At 40.3% G+C, this 15,000-nt stretch overlaps 1 protein-coding gene across 1 annotated transcript in view; it reads right to left on the reverse strand.

The window, feature by feature from the left end:
• Positions 1 to 1,878: 1,878 nt before the first annotated feature.
• Positions 1,879 to 15,000, reverse strand: part of LOC135568977 (NLR family CARD domain-containing protein 3-like) — a 58,942-nt gene continuing 45,820 nt past the window's right edge. Inside the window, 4 exon segments of the mRNA XM_065015756.1 lie at positions 1,879 to 1,982; positions 1,985 to 2,325; positions 2,327 to 2,399; positions 2,793 to 2,839. Of these exon segments, the coding sequence (XP_064871828.1) occupies positions 1,879 to 1,982; positions 1,985 to 2,325; positions 2,327 to 2,399; positions 2,793 to 2,839 (565 nt within the window).

Genomic DNA, 15,000 nt, shown 5'->3' on the forward strand with positions numbered 1-15,000 from the left:
CCAATCTGTTGTTATAGCCTTGTGGGTTTCATTACAGAATAGTTCCTGTAGATTCAGACTCATCACCAATCTGTTGTTATGTTTTGTGGGTTTCATTACAGAATAGTTCCTGTAGATTCAGACTCATCACCAATCTGTTGTTATGTTTTGTGGGTTTCATTACAGAATAGTTCCTGTAGATTCAGACTCATCACCAATCTGTTGTTATGTTTTGTGGGTTTCATTACAGAATAGTTCCTGTAGATTCAGACTCATCACCAATCTGTTGTTATGTTTAGTGGGTTTCATTACAGAATAGTTCCTGTAGATTCAGACTCATCACCAATCTGTTGTTATGTTTTGTTGGTTTCATTACAGAATAGTTCCTGTAGATTCAGACTCATCACCAATCTGTTGTTATGTTTTGTTGGTTTCATTACAGAATAGTTCCTGTAGATTCAGACTCATCACCAATCTGTTGTTATGTTTTGTGGGTTTCATAACCAGGTCTGTATAACAATTCAATAATGATGAGACGGAGACAGAATCAGTTCAACCATTTATCTGGAACGTGATCATCTCTACACACAAACCCCCCCAAGGTGATGCCTGCAGCACAACCCCAATACAGCAAATACATCAATAAGTAAGTGAAACAAAACAAAACTAGAGGAATTTCAATGTCTGCCCTAGAAAGTAGGGCCATGGGACAGGGTCAGAAAGGTCAGTATGCTTCTGGGTACCTGGTTACAGAGGTGACATAAATGCTTACAAGGTCCATTATAACACAGTGAAGTAGAGGTGGGAGCTAAAAGCAGACATGGACAGAGACGATGTGAGGAGGTCAGGGGGTCAAAGACTAGATCAGGACAGGTAGAAATGGCAGGGTTGGAAATAGACAGACACATTCTGTCATGGCTCAGACCTGGAACCGAGACACCCAATCGAAGATGTCATAATAAAGTCCTGATCTGAGACACACACAATCAGAAGATGTCATAACAAAGTCCTGGCCAGTAGGCTTTATGGGATTTCCTTTCATCAAAAATCCAGAACATTTAAATGAGGCATCATCAATAAAAAGTTACTTTAGAGCTTTAGTGAAAGGATGGAATGACTTAGTGTTACTACCATTTAGTGAAAGGATGGAATGACTTAGTGTTACTACCATTTAGTGAAAGGATGGAATGACTTAGTGTTTACTACCATTTAGTGAAAGGATGGAATGACTTAGTGTTACTACCATTTAGTGAAAGGATGGAACGACTTAGTGTTACTTCCATTTAGTGAAGGGATGAATGACTTTTTACTACCATTTAGTGAAAAGAATGGATGGAATGAAACATTGCAATAATTGTCTCTTTTAGTGAACAAACAAATAAACAAAACATGTAACAATTTCAAAGATTTTTCACTGAGTTACAGTTCATATAAGGCCACCAGTCAATTAAATACTAAATTCATTAGGCTAATCTATGGGATTACACATGACTTTAAACACAAATATATTTTGTCAGATAACTTAATAAAACAGTTAAGCAGAGTGGATCAGAAAACCAGTCAGTAACTGGTGACCATTTGCCCCATGCAGCAAACACATCTCCTTCACATAGAGTTGATCAGGCTGTTGATTGTGGCCTGTGGAATGTTGACTCCTTCCTGTGCAGTTGCTGGATCTTATGGAATTGGAACACGCTGTCGTACACATCGATCCAGAACGGGTGACATGTCTGCTGAGTATGCAGACCATGGAAAGAACTGTTTCCTGTGTGTATGTGTGTCCAGTGTGTGTGTCTAGTATGTGTGTGTCCTGTGTGTGTGTGTGTGTGTGTGTCCTGTGTGTGTGTGTGTGTCCAGCGTGTGTGCCAGGTTATTATTTGTGTTACCACGGGTATAATTTCAGGGACACTGAGGACTCTTCATGATAAACCTAAACCCTGGATAGAGGGGCTCAGTGAATGTGGAGGTGAATGTGATCAGGTGGGTCAGTGTCAGAGGAGAGCTCTATAGAAGGACAGAGTGCCGGCTGGCCAGTCCAGATACACTCCTACTCTGTGGGAACTGGAGGAGAGGACGTCTATGGTAGTGACATTATTATTGTGACAGGCAGTGTAACTGATGTCAGGCAGATCCAGACTCCAGGACTTGTCATTGAATCCAAAACAGCAGTCCTCACCCCCTCCTCTCCTGTTGATTCCTTTATATGTCACTCCTATATCAGCCCCTCCCCCATTCCACTCTACCTCCCAGTAACAGCGCCCAGTCAGACCCTCTCTACACAGCACCTGTTCATAGTACTCAAATCTCTCTGGGAGATCAGGATACGGCTGCCTCTCTCCTCCATGTCACCTTTCTGTTCTCCTCAGCCAGAGAGAGGCATCGGTTTACTGTGTTTAGGTCCAGTGTGAGATCACAGACATCTGATGGATGAAACCAGACACAATATTAGAAATCATCATCATTCACATTAGAATGTTAACTCACTTTTCACTAATTCATTTAATGTAGATGTTTCTAGGTATCAAAAAGGAGAAGTTAAGGTAACTTGAGACTTGTTGAATGATCATATGTTATACTGTATGGTAATATAAAAACACACTTATTCCCATTAATTACACAAACTCACACACACACCCTGAACACACACACACAAAGCAATTCTTCATAAACTTTGGTGTCCCTGATTTCTGCTTCTGTAGAACTACAGCTGATATTTAATATGACCAAGTCAGTAATGATGGTGGTCTTTGACTTTGACTTAACTTGAATTAAGACTTATTCTTAGTCATATTCTTACAGCAGTCAACACTCACATTTTCTAATCCCAGGTTTCATTCTGTTCTCTCCACCATGTTCCACACTGTAGCGGTAAGCAGAAGAACAGACAGTCATTGAGGGATACACCTGAACACACGCGCACACACACACACACACACACACACACACAAGATACACACACACACTCTGGTGACACACACACTGGTGACACACTGGAGACACACACACAAACCAAACTGGTGACTCACACACACGCACAGGAAACGCACGCACAGGAAACACACACACACACAGACACTGGAGACACACACACACATACATACACACACACACACTGGAGAAACACACTGGTGACACAAACACACACTGGAGACACACCCACAGAGTCACACACACGCACAAAGATGCTGGAGACACTAACACACACACACACTGGAGACGCACACACACACACTGGCCACACACACACAAACACACTGGAGATACACACACACACACTCGAGACTGGAGACACACACACACTGGCCACACACACACACACACACACACACACACACACACACAAACACACTGGAGACGACACACACTCGAGACTGGAGACACACACACACTGGCCACACACACACACACACACACAAACACACTGGAGACACACACACACACACACAGTCAGCATATAACTTTATTTGTCCAAGTGGTGGCAGAATGTTTGTCTTAACCAGCCTGATAAGTCAAACATGTCTGATATGAACATTGACATAAACCCTCTACATACTTGAGTTTCTCCAGTCTGCAGTGTGGATCCTCCAGTCCAGCAGAGAGCAGTCTGACTCCCTTGTCTCCTGGGTGATTGTAGCTCAGGTCCAGCTCTCTCAGGTGTGAGGGGTTTGACCTCAGAGCTGAGACCAGAGAAGCACAGCCTTCCTCTGTGACTAGACAGCCTGACAGCCTGCAAAGAGTCAAATCATATTAAATCACACTGATATTCTTTGGTGGTGAAAATAGTGGCAGTATATTTTTTCAACATTTTCAGATACATCAGTGTCCTGAAACCTGCCATATCTATTCATACATGAATAGTGTATCATCATAAAAAATGACAAATTATCAAAGTATTGCCTGCAGATAGAAACATGTATAGTACAAATATTATAGTAGACTGACCAGACCAGTTTAAAAAGCAGAATCAGTCAGAAAACAGACAGTGAGGTATCAGATTTAGATTGTATTGAGTATACAGTCCACACCATTTCTATTTAGACAGTGAGGTATCAGATTTAGATTGTATTGAATATACAGTCCACACCATATCTATTTAGACAGTGAGGTATCAGATTTAGATTGTATTGAGTATACAGTCCACACCATATCTATTTGACAGTTGAAGCTAACATTTCAAATGTGTCTCTATAAGCTCCACCATTTTGGATTTGAGGTCAAATGTTTCATATGAGGTGACAGTATATAATGTCATCTTTAATTTGAGGATATTTTAAGACATATCTGTTTCAACGTTTAGTTGCATTAAAGCATTTTATTTATCTAGTCCCCCCCATTTGAAGAAGTCATAAGTATTCTTGAACTTAAAATGTACTAAATATGTCAAAAGTATATCTGGTCCCATATTCTCGAACACAATGAGACATGTTTCTAAACAATGAATGAATCCTGAATGATGTCATGATTACAGTTAAAATCATGAATAATAATGACCTCTCACCATTACCAATTACAGAGGCTACAACAAAACATGCTAACCTCTCACCATTACCAATAACAGAGGCTACAACAAAACATGCTAACCTCTCACCATTACCAATAACAGAGGCTACAACAAAACATGCTAACCTCTCACCATTACCAATAACAGAGGCTACAACAAAACATGCTAACCTCTCACCATTACCAATAACAGAGGCTACAACAAAACATACTAACCTCTCACCATTACCAATAACAGAGGCTACAACAAAACATGCTAACCTCTCACCATTACCAATAACAGAGGCTACAACAAAACATGCTAACCTTTCACCATTACCAATAACAGAGACTACAACAAAACATGCTAACCTCTCACCATTACCAATAACAGAGGCTACAACAAAACATGCTAACCTCTCACCATTACCAATAACAGAGGCTAAACAAAACATACTAACCTCTCACCATTACCAATAACAGAGACTACAACAAAACATACTAACCTCTCACCATTAACTCAAATAAAAGGTGACATTCTGTACTGTCACCTAATATGAAACATTGTTTCTCAAATCCAAAATGCTGGAGATTAGTGCAACATTTAAAACTGTAAGCTTCACTGTCCAAACACATATGGTGTGGACTATGTGTGTCTGGTAAACACATGTGGATCTGGTGAACAGTTATCACTTGTTGACCAACTACAGGAATACTGACCTCAGAGTCTCCAGTTTACAGTGGGGATTCCCCAGTCCAGCAGAGAGCAGCTTCACTCCTGAATCCTTCAGGTCATTGTTACTCAGATCCAGCTCTCTCAGGTGTGAGGGGTTTGACCTCAGAGCTGAGACCAGAGAAGCACAGCCTTCCTCTGTGACTAGACAGCCTGACAGCCTGCAAAGAGTCAAATCATATTAAAATCACACTGATATTCTTTGGTGGTGAAAATAGTGGCAGTATATTTTTTCAACATATTCAGGTATATCAGTGTCCTGATACCTTCCATATCTATTGATAAATGAATGTTTCATTATGTGAAATAACAAATGATCAAAGTATTGTCTGCAGATAGAAAAATATATAGTACAAATATTTGAGTAGACGGACCAGACCAGTTTAAAAAGCAGAATCAGTCAGAAGACAGACAGTGAGGAATCAGATTTAGATTGTATTGAGTATACAGTCCCCACAATATCTATTTAGACAGTGAGGTATCAGATTTAGGTTGTATTGAGTATACAGTCCACACCATATCTATTTAGACAGTGAGGTATCAGATTTAGATTGTATTGAGTATACAGTCCACACCATATCTATTTAGACAGTGAGGTATCAGATTTAGGTTGTATTGAGTATACAGTCCACACCATATCTATTTAGACAGTGAGGTATCAGATTTAGATTGTATTGAGTATACAGTCCACACCATATCTATTTTGACAGTGAAGCTAACATTTCAAATGTGGCTCTATACTTCAACATTTTGGATTTGAGGTCAAATGTTTCATATGAGGGGACAGTTAATAATGTCATCTTTAATTTGAGGGTATTTTAAGACACATTTAGTATTTGGTCGTAAACTCGTGGTTGCATTTGCAGTTTGTGTTGGTTGTGTTTTGCCCAATAATAAAAAATGGTGGATGATGAGTGGAGTAACTTTTCTGTCTAAGAGAGTAGATAACATGTTTCTAAACAATAATAAATTAATCCTGATGATGTCATGATTAAGAAAAATCATGAAAGAATCATGAATAATAATAAGAAAGTGAGAAACCATTACCAATAACAGAGGCTACAACAAAACATACTAACCTCTCACCATTACCAATAACAGAGGCTACAACAAAACATGCTAACCTCTCACCATTACCAATAACAGAGGCTACAACAAAACATACTAACCTCTCACCATTACCAATAACAGAGACTACAACAAAACATGCTAACCTCTCACCATTACCAATAACAGAGGCTACAACAAAACATGCTAACCTCTCACCATTACCAATAACAGAGGCTACAACAAAACATGCTAACCTCTCACCATTACCAATAACAGAGGCTACAACAAAACATACTAACCTCTCACCATTACCAATAACAGAGGCTACAACAAAACATGCTAACCTCTCACCATTACCAATAACAGAGGCTACAACAAAACATGCTAACCTCTCACCATTACCAATAACAGAGGCTACAACAAAACATACTAACCTCTCACCATTACCAATAACAGAGGCTACAACAAAACATACTAACCTCTCACCATTACCAATAACAGAGGCTACAACAAAACATGCTAACCTCTCACCATTACCAATAACAGAGGCTACAACAAAACATACTAACCTCTCACCATTACCAATAACAGAGGCTACAACAAAACATGCTAACCTCTCACCATTACCAATAACAGAGGCTACAACAAAACATGCTAACCTCTCACCATTACCAATAACAGAGGCTACAACAAAACATGCTAACCTCTCACCATTACCAATAACAGAGGCTACAACAAAACATGCTAACCTCTCACCATTACCAATAACAGAGGCTACAACAAAACATGCTAACCTCTCACCATTACCAATAACAGAGGATATTACAAAACATGCTAACCTCTCACCATTACCAATAACAGAGGCTACAACAAAACATGCTAACCTCTCACCATTACCAATAACAGAGGCTACAACAAAACATGCTAACCTCTCACCATTACCAATAACAGAGGATACCACAAAACATGCTAACCTCTCACCATTACCAATAACAGAGGCTACAACAAAACATGCTAACCTCTCACCATTACCAATAACAGAGGATACCACAAAACATGCTAACCTCTCACCATTACCAATAACAGAGGATACCACAAAACATGCTAACCTTCACAGAGTTACCAATAACAGAGGCTACAACAAAACATGCTAACCTCTCACCATTACCAATAACAGAGGATACCACAAAACATGCTAACCTCTCACCATTACCAATAACAGAGGCTACAACAAAACAACAAAACATACTAACCTCTCACCATTACCAATAACAGAGGCTACAACAAAACATGCTAACCTCTCACCATTACCAATAACAGAGGTTACAACAAAACATACTAACCTCTCACCATGACCAATAACAGAGGCTACAACAAAACATGCTAACCTCTCACCATTACCAATAACAGAGGCTACAACAAAACATGCTAACCTCTCACCATGACCAATAACAGAGGCTACAACAAAACATGCTAACCTCTCACCATCAACCTCAAATAAAAGGTGACATTCTGTACTGTCTCCTAATATGAAACATTGTATCTCAAATCCAAAATGCTGGAGCAAAGCACCAAATTTAAAACTGTAAGCCTCACTGTCCAAACACATGGTGTGGACTATCTGTGCCTGGTAAACACATGGTGTGGACTATCTGTGCCTGGTAAACACATGTGGATCTGGTGAACAGTTATCACTTGTTGACCAACTACAGGAATACTGACCTCAGAGTCTCCAGTTTACAGTGGGGATTCCCCAGTCCAGCAGAGAGCAGCTTCACTCCTGAATCCTTCAGGTCATTGTTACTCAGGTCCAGCTCTCTCAGGTGTGAGGGGTTTGACCTCAGAGCTGAGACCAGAGAAGCACAGCCTTCCTCTGTGACTAGACAGCCTGACAGCCTGCAAAGAGTCAAATCATATTAAAATCACACTGCTATTCTTTGGTGGTGAAAATCGTGGCAGTATCTTGTTTTTTAAATATTCAGATATAAAAAATATTCAGATATATCAGTGTCCTGAAACCTTCCATATCTATTTATACATGAATGGTTCATTATTAGAAATAACAAATGATCAAAGTATTGCCTGCAGATAGAAACATGTATAGTACAAATATTTGAGTAGACTGACCAGACCAGTTTAAAAAGAGGAATCAGTCAGAAGACAGAAGTGAGGAATCAGATTTAGATTGTATTGAGTATACAGTCCACACCATATCTATTTAGACAGTGAGGTATCAGATTTAGATTGTATTGAGTATACAGTCCACACCATATCTATTTAGACAGTGAAGCTAACATTTTAAATGTGTCTCTGTACTCCAGCATTTTGGATTTCAGATCAAATGTTTCATATGAGGTGACAGTTTATAATGTCACCTTTTATTTGAGGATATTTTAATACATATCTGTTTCAACGTTTAGAAAAATTTAAGCATTTTATGTATCTAGTCCCCCCATTTGAAGAAGTCATAACTATTCTGACACTTAAAGTGTATTACATTAGTCAAAAGTATATCTGGTCCCATATTCCTCGAACACAATGAGACGCCTTGACTGAGAAAGATCATGAAAGAATCATGAATAATAATGAGTGAGAAAGTTACAGAGACTACAACAAAACATGCTAACCTCTCACCATTACCAATAACAGACACTACAACAAAACATGCTAACCTCTCACCATTACCAATAACAGAGGCTACAACAAAACATGCTAACCTCTCACCATTACCAATAACAGAGGCTACAACAAAACATGCTAACCTCTCACCATTACCAATAACAGAGGCTACAACAAAACATGCTAACCTCTCACCATTACCAATAACAGAGGCTACAACAAAACATGCTAACCTCTCACCATTACCAATAACAGAGGCTACAACAAAACATACTAACCTCTCACCATTACCAATAACAGAGACTACAACAAAACATGCTAACCTCTCACCATTACCAATAACAGAGGCTACAACAAAACATGCTAACCTCTCACCATTACCAATAACAGAGGCTCCAACAAAACATGCTAACCTCTCACCATTACCAATAACAGAGACTACAACAACACATGCTAACCTCTCACCATTACCAATATCAGAGGGGGTCTGATCTTTGTGCCTCTGTAACTTTCTCATTCATCATCATTCAAGATTCATTCATGATTATTCATCATCATAGTAGCATCCACATGAATGTAGAAGTGTTCAGAAACATCTTCTATTCTTACTGACAATACAAGTGAGGTGACTCCAAAATGACAGGACATTATTCACCATTCAGTTTCTATCAGGAAAACATCTAAAACACAACCAAGACAAACTGCAAATTAATTCAACAAGTTAGTAGAATCACAAGCTTGATGTAATCACTGCAGGCTTGGAATATGGGACCAAATACTAAACGTATGACTACTTTAATACACTATAAGTGAATATAACCGAATAATTACGACTTTTCAAATGGGAGAACTACATACATAAAGTACTTTCATATCTGATAATACTGACCTCAGAGTCTCCAGTTTACAGTGGGGATTCCCCAGTCCAGCAGAGAGCAGCTTCACTCCTGAATCCTTCAGGTCATTGTTACTCAGATCCAGCTCTCTCAGGTGTGAGGGGTTTGACTCCAGAGCTGAGACCAGAGAAGCACAGCCTTCCTCTGTGACTCCACAGCCTGACAGCCTGACAAAGAGATCATCATGACTTCACAAACACACTGTTAATTTAACACCAGTAGAATGTACATGTAGAAGGACAATTAAGCTTTAATTGTGATTGATATGTGAAATTAACAGAATATCCAGTTAGTTAACCACAACACCCCTGTGGTGAAACGATTATTGCTGTGGAAGGTAATGAGCAACATATTGTGTCCAGTGTGTGTGTGTGTGTGTCCTGTTGGTGTCCTACGTGTGTCCAGTGTGTGTGTGTGTGTGTCCTGTTGGTGTCCTATGTATGTCCAGTGTGTGTGTGTGTGTGTGTGTGCGCGTGTCCTATGTATGTCCTGTGTGTGTGTGTGTGTGTGTCCTGTTGGTGTCCTATGTGTGTCCAGTGTGTGTGTCCTGTTGGTGTCCTATGTGTGAAAGGACACACACAATGGCCAAACACAATGGACAGATACAGGACACACACTGGACACACACTGGACACACACACACACACACACACACACACACACACACACACAGTCAGCATATAACTTTGTCCAAGTAGTGGTCAGAATGTTTGTCTTAACCAGCCTGATAAGTCAAACATGTCTGATATGAACATTGACATAAACCCTCTACATACTTGAGTTTCTCCAGTCTGCAGTGTGGATCCTCCAGTCCAGCAGAGAGCAGTCTGACTCCTGAGTCTCCTGGGTGATTGTAGCTCAGGTCCAGCTCTCTCAGGTGTGAGGGGTTTGACCTCAGAGCTGAGACCAGAGAAGCACAGCCTTCCTCTGTGACTAGACAGCCTGACAGCCTGCAAAGAGTCAAATCATATTAAAACCACACTGCTATTCTTGGTGGTGAAAATAGTGGAGGTATATTTTCCTCCATATTCATGTCAAACACTGATCTGTTTTACCTGTCCAGGGATATATACACCATAATTATTATTATTATATCCCTGCTGTATATATCCCTGGTATATATATCCCTGTGTTTCCTTGGTGTATATATCCCTGGTGTATATATCCCTGGTGTATATATCCCTGTGTTTCCCTGGTGTATATATCCCTGGTGTATATATCCCGTGTTTCCCTGGTGTATATATCCCTGTGTTTCCCTGGTGTATATATCCCTTTGTTTCCCTGGTGTATATATCCCTGTGTATCCCTGGTGTATTTATCCCTGTGTATCTCTGGTGTACATATCCCTGTGTTTCCCTGGTGTATATATCCCTGTGTTTCCCTGGTGTATATATCCCTGTGTTTCCCTGGTGTATATATCCCTGTGTATCCCTGGTGTATTTATCCCTGTGTATCCCTGGTGTATTTATCCCTGTGTATCCCTGGTGTATATATCCCTGTGTATCCCTGGTGTATTTATCCCTGTGTTTCCCTGGTGTATTTATCCCTGGTGTATATATCCCTGGTGTATATATCCCTATGTTTCCCTGGTGTATATATCCATGCATTTCCCTGGCGTATATATCCCTGGTGTATATATCCCTGGTGTATATATCCCTGTGTTTCCCTGGTGTACATATCCCTGTGTTTCCCTGGTGTATTTATCCCTGTGTATCCCTGGTGTATATATCCCTGTGTTTCCCTGGTGTATATATCCCTGGTGTATATATCCCTGTGTTTCCCTGGTGTATATATCCCTGTGTTTCCCTGGTGTATATATCCCTGTGTTTCCCTGGTGTATATATCCCTGTGTATCCCTGGTGTATTTATCCCTGTGTATCCCTGGTGTACATATCCCTGTGTTTCCCTGGTGTATATATCCCTGGTGTATATATCCCTGTGTTCCCTGGTGTATATATCCCTGTGTTTCCCTGGTGTATATATCCCTGTGTTTCCCTGGTGTATATATCCCTGTGTTTCCCTGGTGTATATATCCCTGTGTTTCCCTGGTGTATATATCCCCGGTGTATATATCCCCGGTGTATATATCCCTGGTTTATATATATCCCCGGTGTATATATCCCTGTGTTTCCCTGGTGTATATATCCCTGTGTTTCCCTGGTGTATATATCCCTGTGTTTCCCTGGTGAATATATCCCTGTGTTTCCCTGGTGTATATATCCCTGGTGTATATATATATATATATCCCTGTGTTTCCCTGGTGTATATATCCCTGTGTTTCCCTGGTGTATATATCCCTGTGTTTCCCTGGTGAATATATCCCTGTGTTTCCCTGGTGTATATATCCCTGGTGTATATATATATATCCCTGTGTTTCCCTGGTGTATATATCCCTGTGTTTCCCTGGTGAATATATCCCTGTGTTTCCCTGGTGTATATATCCCTGGTGTATATATATATATCCCTGTGTTTCCCTGGTGTATATATCCCTGTGTTTCCCTGGTGAATATATCCCTGTGTTTCCCTGGTGTATATATCCCTGGTGTATATATCCCTGGTGTATATATATATATATATCCCTGTGTTTCCCTGGTGAATATATCCCTGTGTTTCCCTGGTGTATATATCCCTGGTGTATATATCCCTGGTGTATATATCCCTGGTGTATATATATATATATATCCCTGTGTTTCCCTGGTGTATATATCCCTGTGTTTCCCTGGTGTATGTATCCCTGTGTATCCCTGGTGTATATATCCCTGTGTTTCCCTGGTGTATATACCCCTGGTGTATTTATCCCTGATGTATATATCCCTGTGTTTCCCTGGTGTATATATCCCTGTGTATCCCTGGTGTATATATCCCTGTGTTTCCCTGGTGTATATATCCCTGTGTTTCCCTGGTGTATATACCCCTGGTGTATTTATCCCTGTGTATCCCTGGTGTATATATCCCTGTGTTTCCCTGGTGTATATATCCCTGTGTTTCCCTGGTGTATTTATCCCTGGTGTATTTATCCCTGTGTTACCCTGGTGTATATATCCCTGTGTTTCCCTGGTGTATTTATCCCTGTGTTTCTCTGTACCAGTTTCCCTGTGATTCCTGTTTCTCTGTACCAGTTTGTCTTGTATGTTTATCAAGTCAACCAGCGTTTTTCTCTATTCCTGCTTCAATTCTTTCCTCCTGGTTTTTGTCCCTTGCCTGTTTTCTGGACTCTGTACCCGCCTGCCTGACCATTCTGCCTGTCCTGACCTCTAGCCTGCCTGACCATTCTGCCTGTCCTGACCTCTAGCCTGCCTGACCATTCTGCCTGCCCTGACCTCTAGCCTGCCTGACCATTCTGCCTGTCCTGACCTCTAGTCTGCCTGACCATTCTGCCTGTCCTGACCTCTAGCCTGCCTGACCATTCTGCCTGTCTTGACCTCTAGCCTGCCAGACCACTCTGCCTGTCCTGACCTCTAGCCTGCCTGTCCAGTCTGTCTGCCCTGACCTCTAGCCTGCCTGACCAGTCTGCCTGTCCTGTCCAGTCTGCCTGTCCTGACCTCTAGTCTGTCTGCCACTCTGTGCCTCCTGGACTCTGATCTGGTTATGACCTTTGGCCTGTCCACGACCATTCTCTTGCCTCCCCCTTTTAGTATATTAATAAATATCATAGACTCTAACCATCTGCCTCCCCTTTAGTATATTAATAAATATCAAAGACTCTAACCATCTGCCTCCCCTTTAGTATATTAATAAATATCAAAGACTCTAACCATCTGCCTCCCCTTTTAGTATATTAATAAATATCAAAGACTCTAACCATCTGCCTCCCCCTTTAGTATATTAATAAATATCAAAGACTCTAACCATCTGCCTCCCCCTTTAGTATATTAATAAATATCAAAGACTCTAACCATCTGCCTCCCGTTCCATCTGGGTCTCGCCTTGTGCCTTAAACCACACTGCTATTCTTTGAGGGTATCACCTTTTATTTGAGGGTAGTTTAATACATTTCCAACATTTTAGATTTGAGATCAAATGTTTCATATGAGGTGACAGTATAAAATGTCACATTTGATTTGAGGGTATTTTAATACATATCTGTTTCAACATTTAGAAAAATAAAAGCAAAAAAGCACTTTATGTATCTAGTCCCCCTATTTGAAGAAGACATAAATATTCTGACCAATTCACTTATAGTTTATTAAAGTTAAAGTAGTCAACAGTTTAGTATTTGGTCCCATATTCTTTGAACGCAATGACTACATCAAGCCTGTGACGCCATCATTGAGAAAGATCATGAATGAATCATGAATAATAATGAGTGAGGGAGTTAGAGGCTACAACAAAACATACTAACCTCTCACCTTTAACCTCAAATAAAAGGTGACATTCTGTACTGTCACCTAATATGAAACATTATATCTCAAATCCAAAATGCTGGAGAATAGCACCACATTTAAAACTGTAAGCTTCACTGTCCAAACACATATGGTGTGGACTATGTGTGTCTGGTAAACACATGTGGATCTGGTGAACAGTTATCACTTGTTGACCAACTCCAGGAATACTGACCTCAGAGTCTCCAGTTTACAGTGGGGATTCCCCAGTCCAGCAGAGAGCAGCTTCACTCCTGAATCCTTCAGGTCATTGTTACTCAGGTCCAGCTCTCTCAGGTGTGAGGGGTTTGACTCCAGAGCTGAGACCAGAGAAGCACAGCCTTCCTCTGTGACTAGACAGCCTGACAGCCTGCAAAGAGTCAAATCATATTAAAACCACACTGCTATTCTTTGGTGGTGAAAATAGTGGCAGTAAAATATTTTCTAATATTCAGATACATCAGTGTCCTGAAACGTTCCATATCTATTCGTAAAATAGTGTATCATCATAAAAAATGACAAATGATCAAAGTATTGCCTGCAGATAGAAACATGTATAGTACAAATATTTGAGTAGACTGACCAGACCAGTTTAAAAAGCAGTATCAGTCAGAAGACAGACAGTGAGGTATCAGATTTAGATTGTATTGAGTATACAGTCCACACCATATCTATTTAGACAGTGAGGAATCAGATTGTATTGAGTATACAGTCCACACCATATCTATTTAGACAGTGAGGAATCAGATGTAGATTGTATTGAGTATACAGTCCACACCATATCTATTTAGACAGTGAGGTATCAGATTTAGATTGTATTGAGTATACAGTCCACACCATATCTATTTAGACAGTGAGGTATCAGATTTAGATTGTATTGAGT

The sequence above is a fragment of the Oncorhynchus nerka genome, unplaced genomic scaffold, assembly GCF_034236695.1.
Source record: "Oncorhynchus nerka isolate Pitt River unplaced genomic scaffold, Oner_Uvic_2.0 unplaced_scaffold_1290, whole genome shotgun sequence".
Classification (NCBI taxonomy): Eukaryota; Metazoa; Chordata; class Actinopteri; order Salmoniformes; family Salmonidae; genus Oncorhynchus; species Oncorhynchus nerka.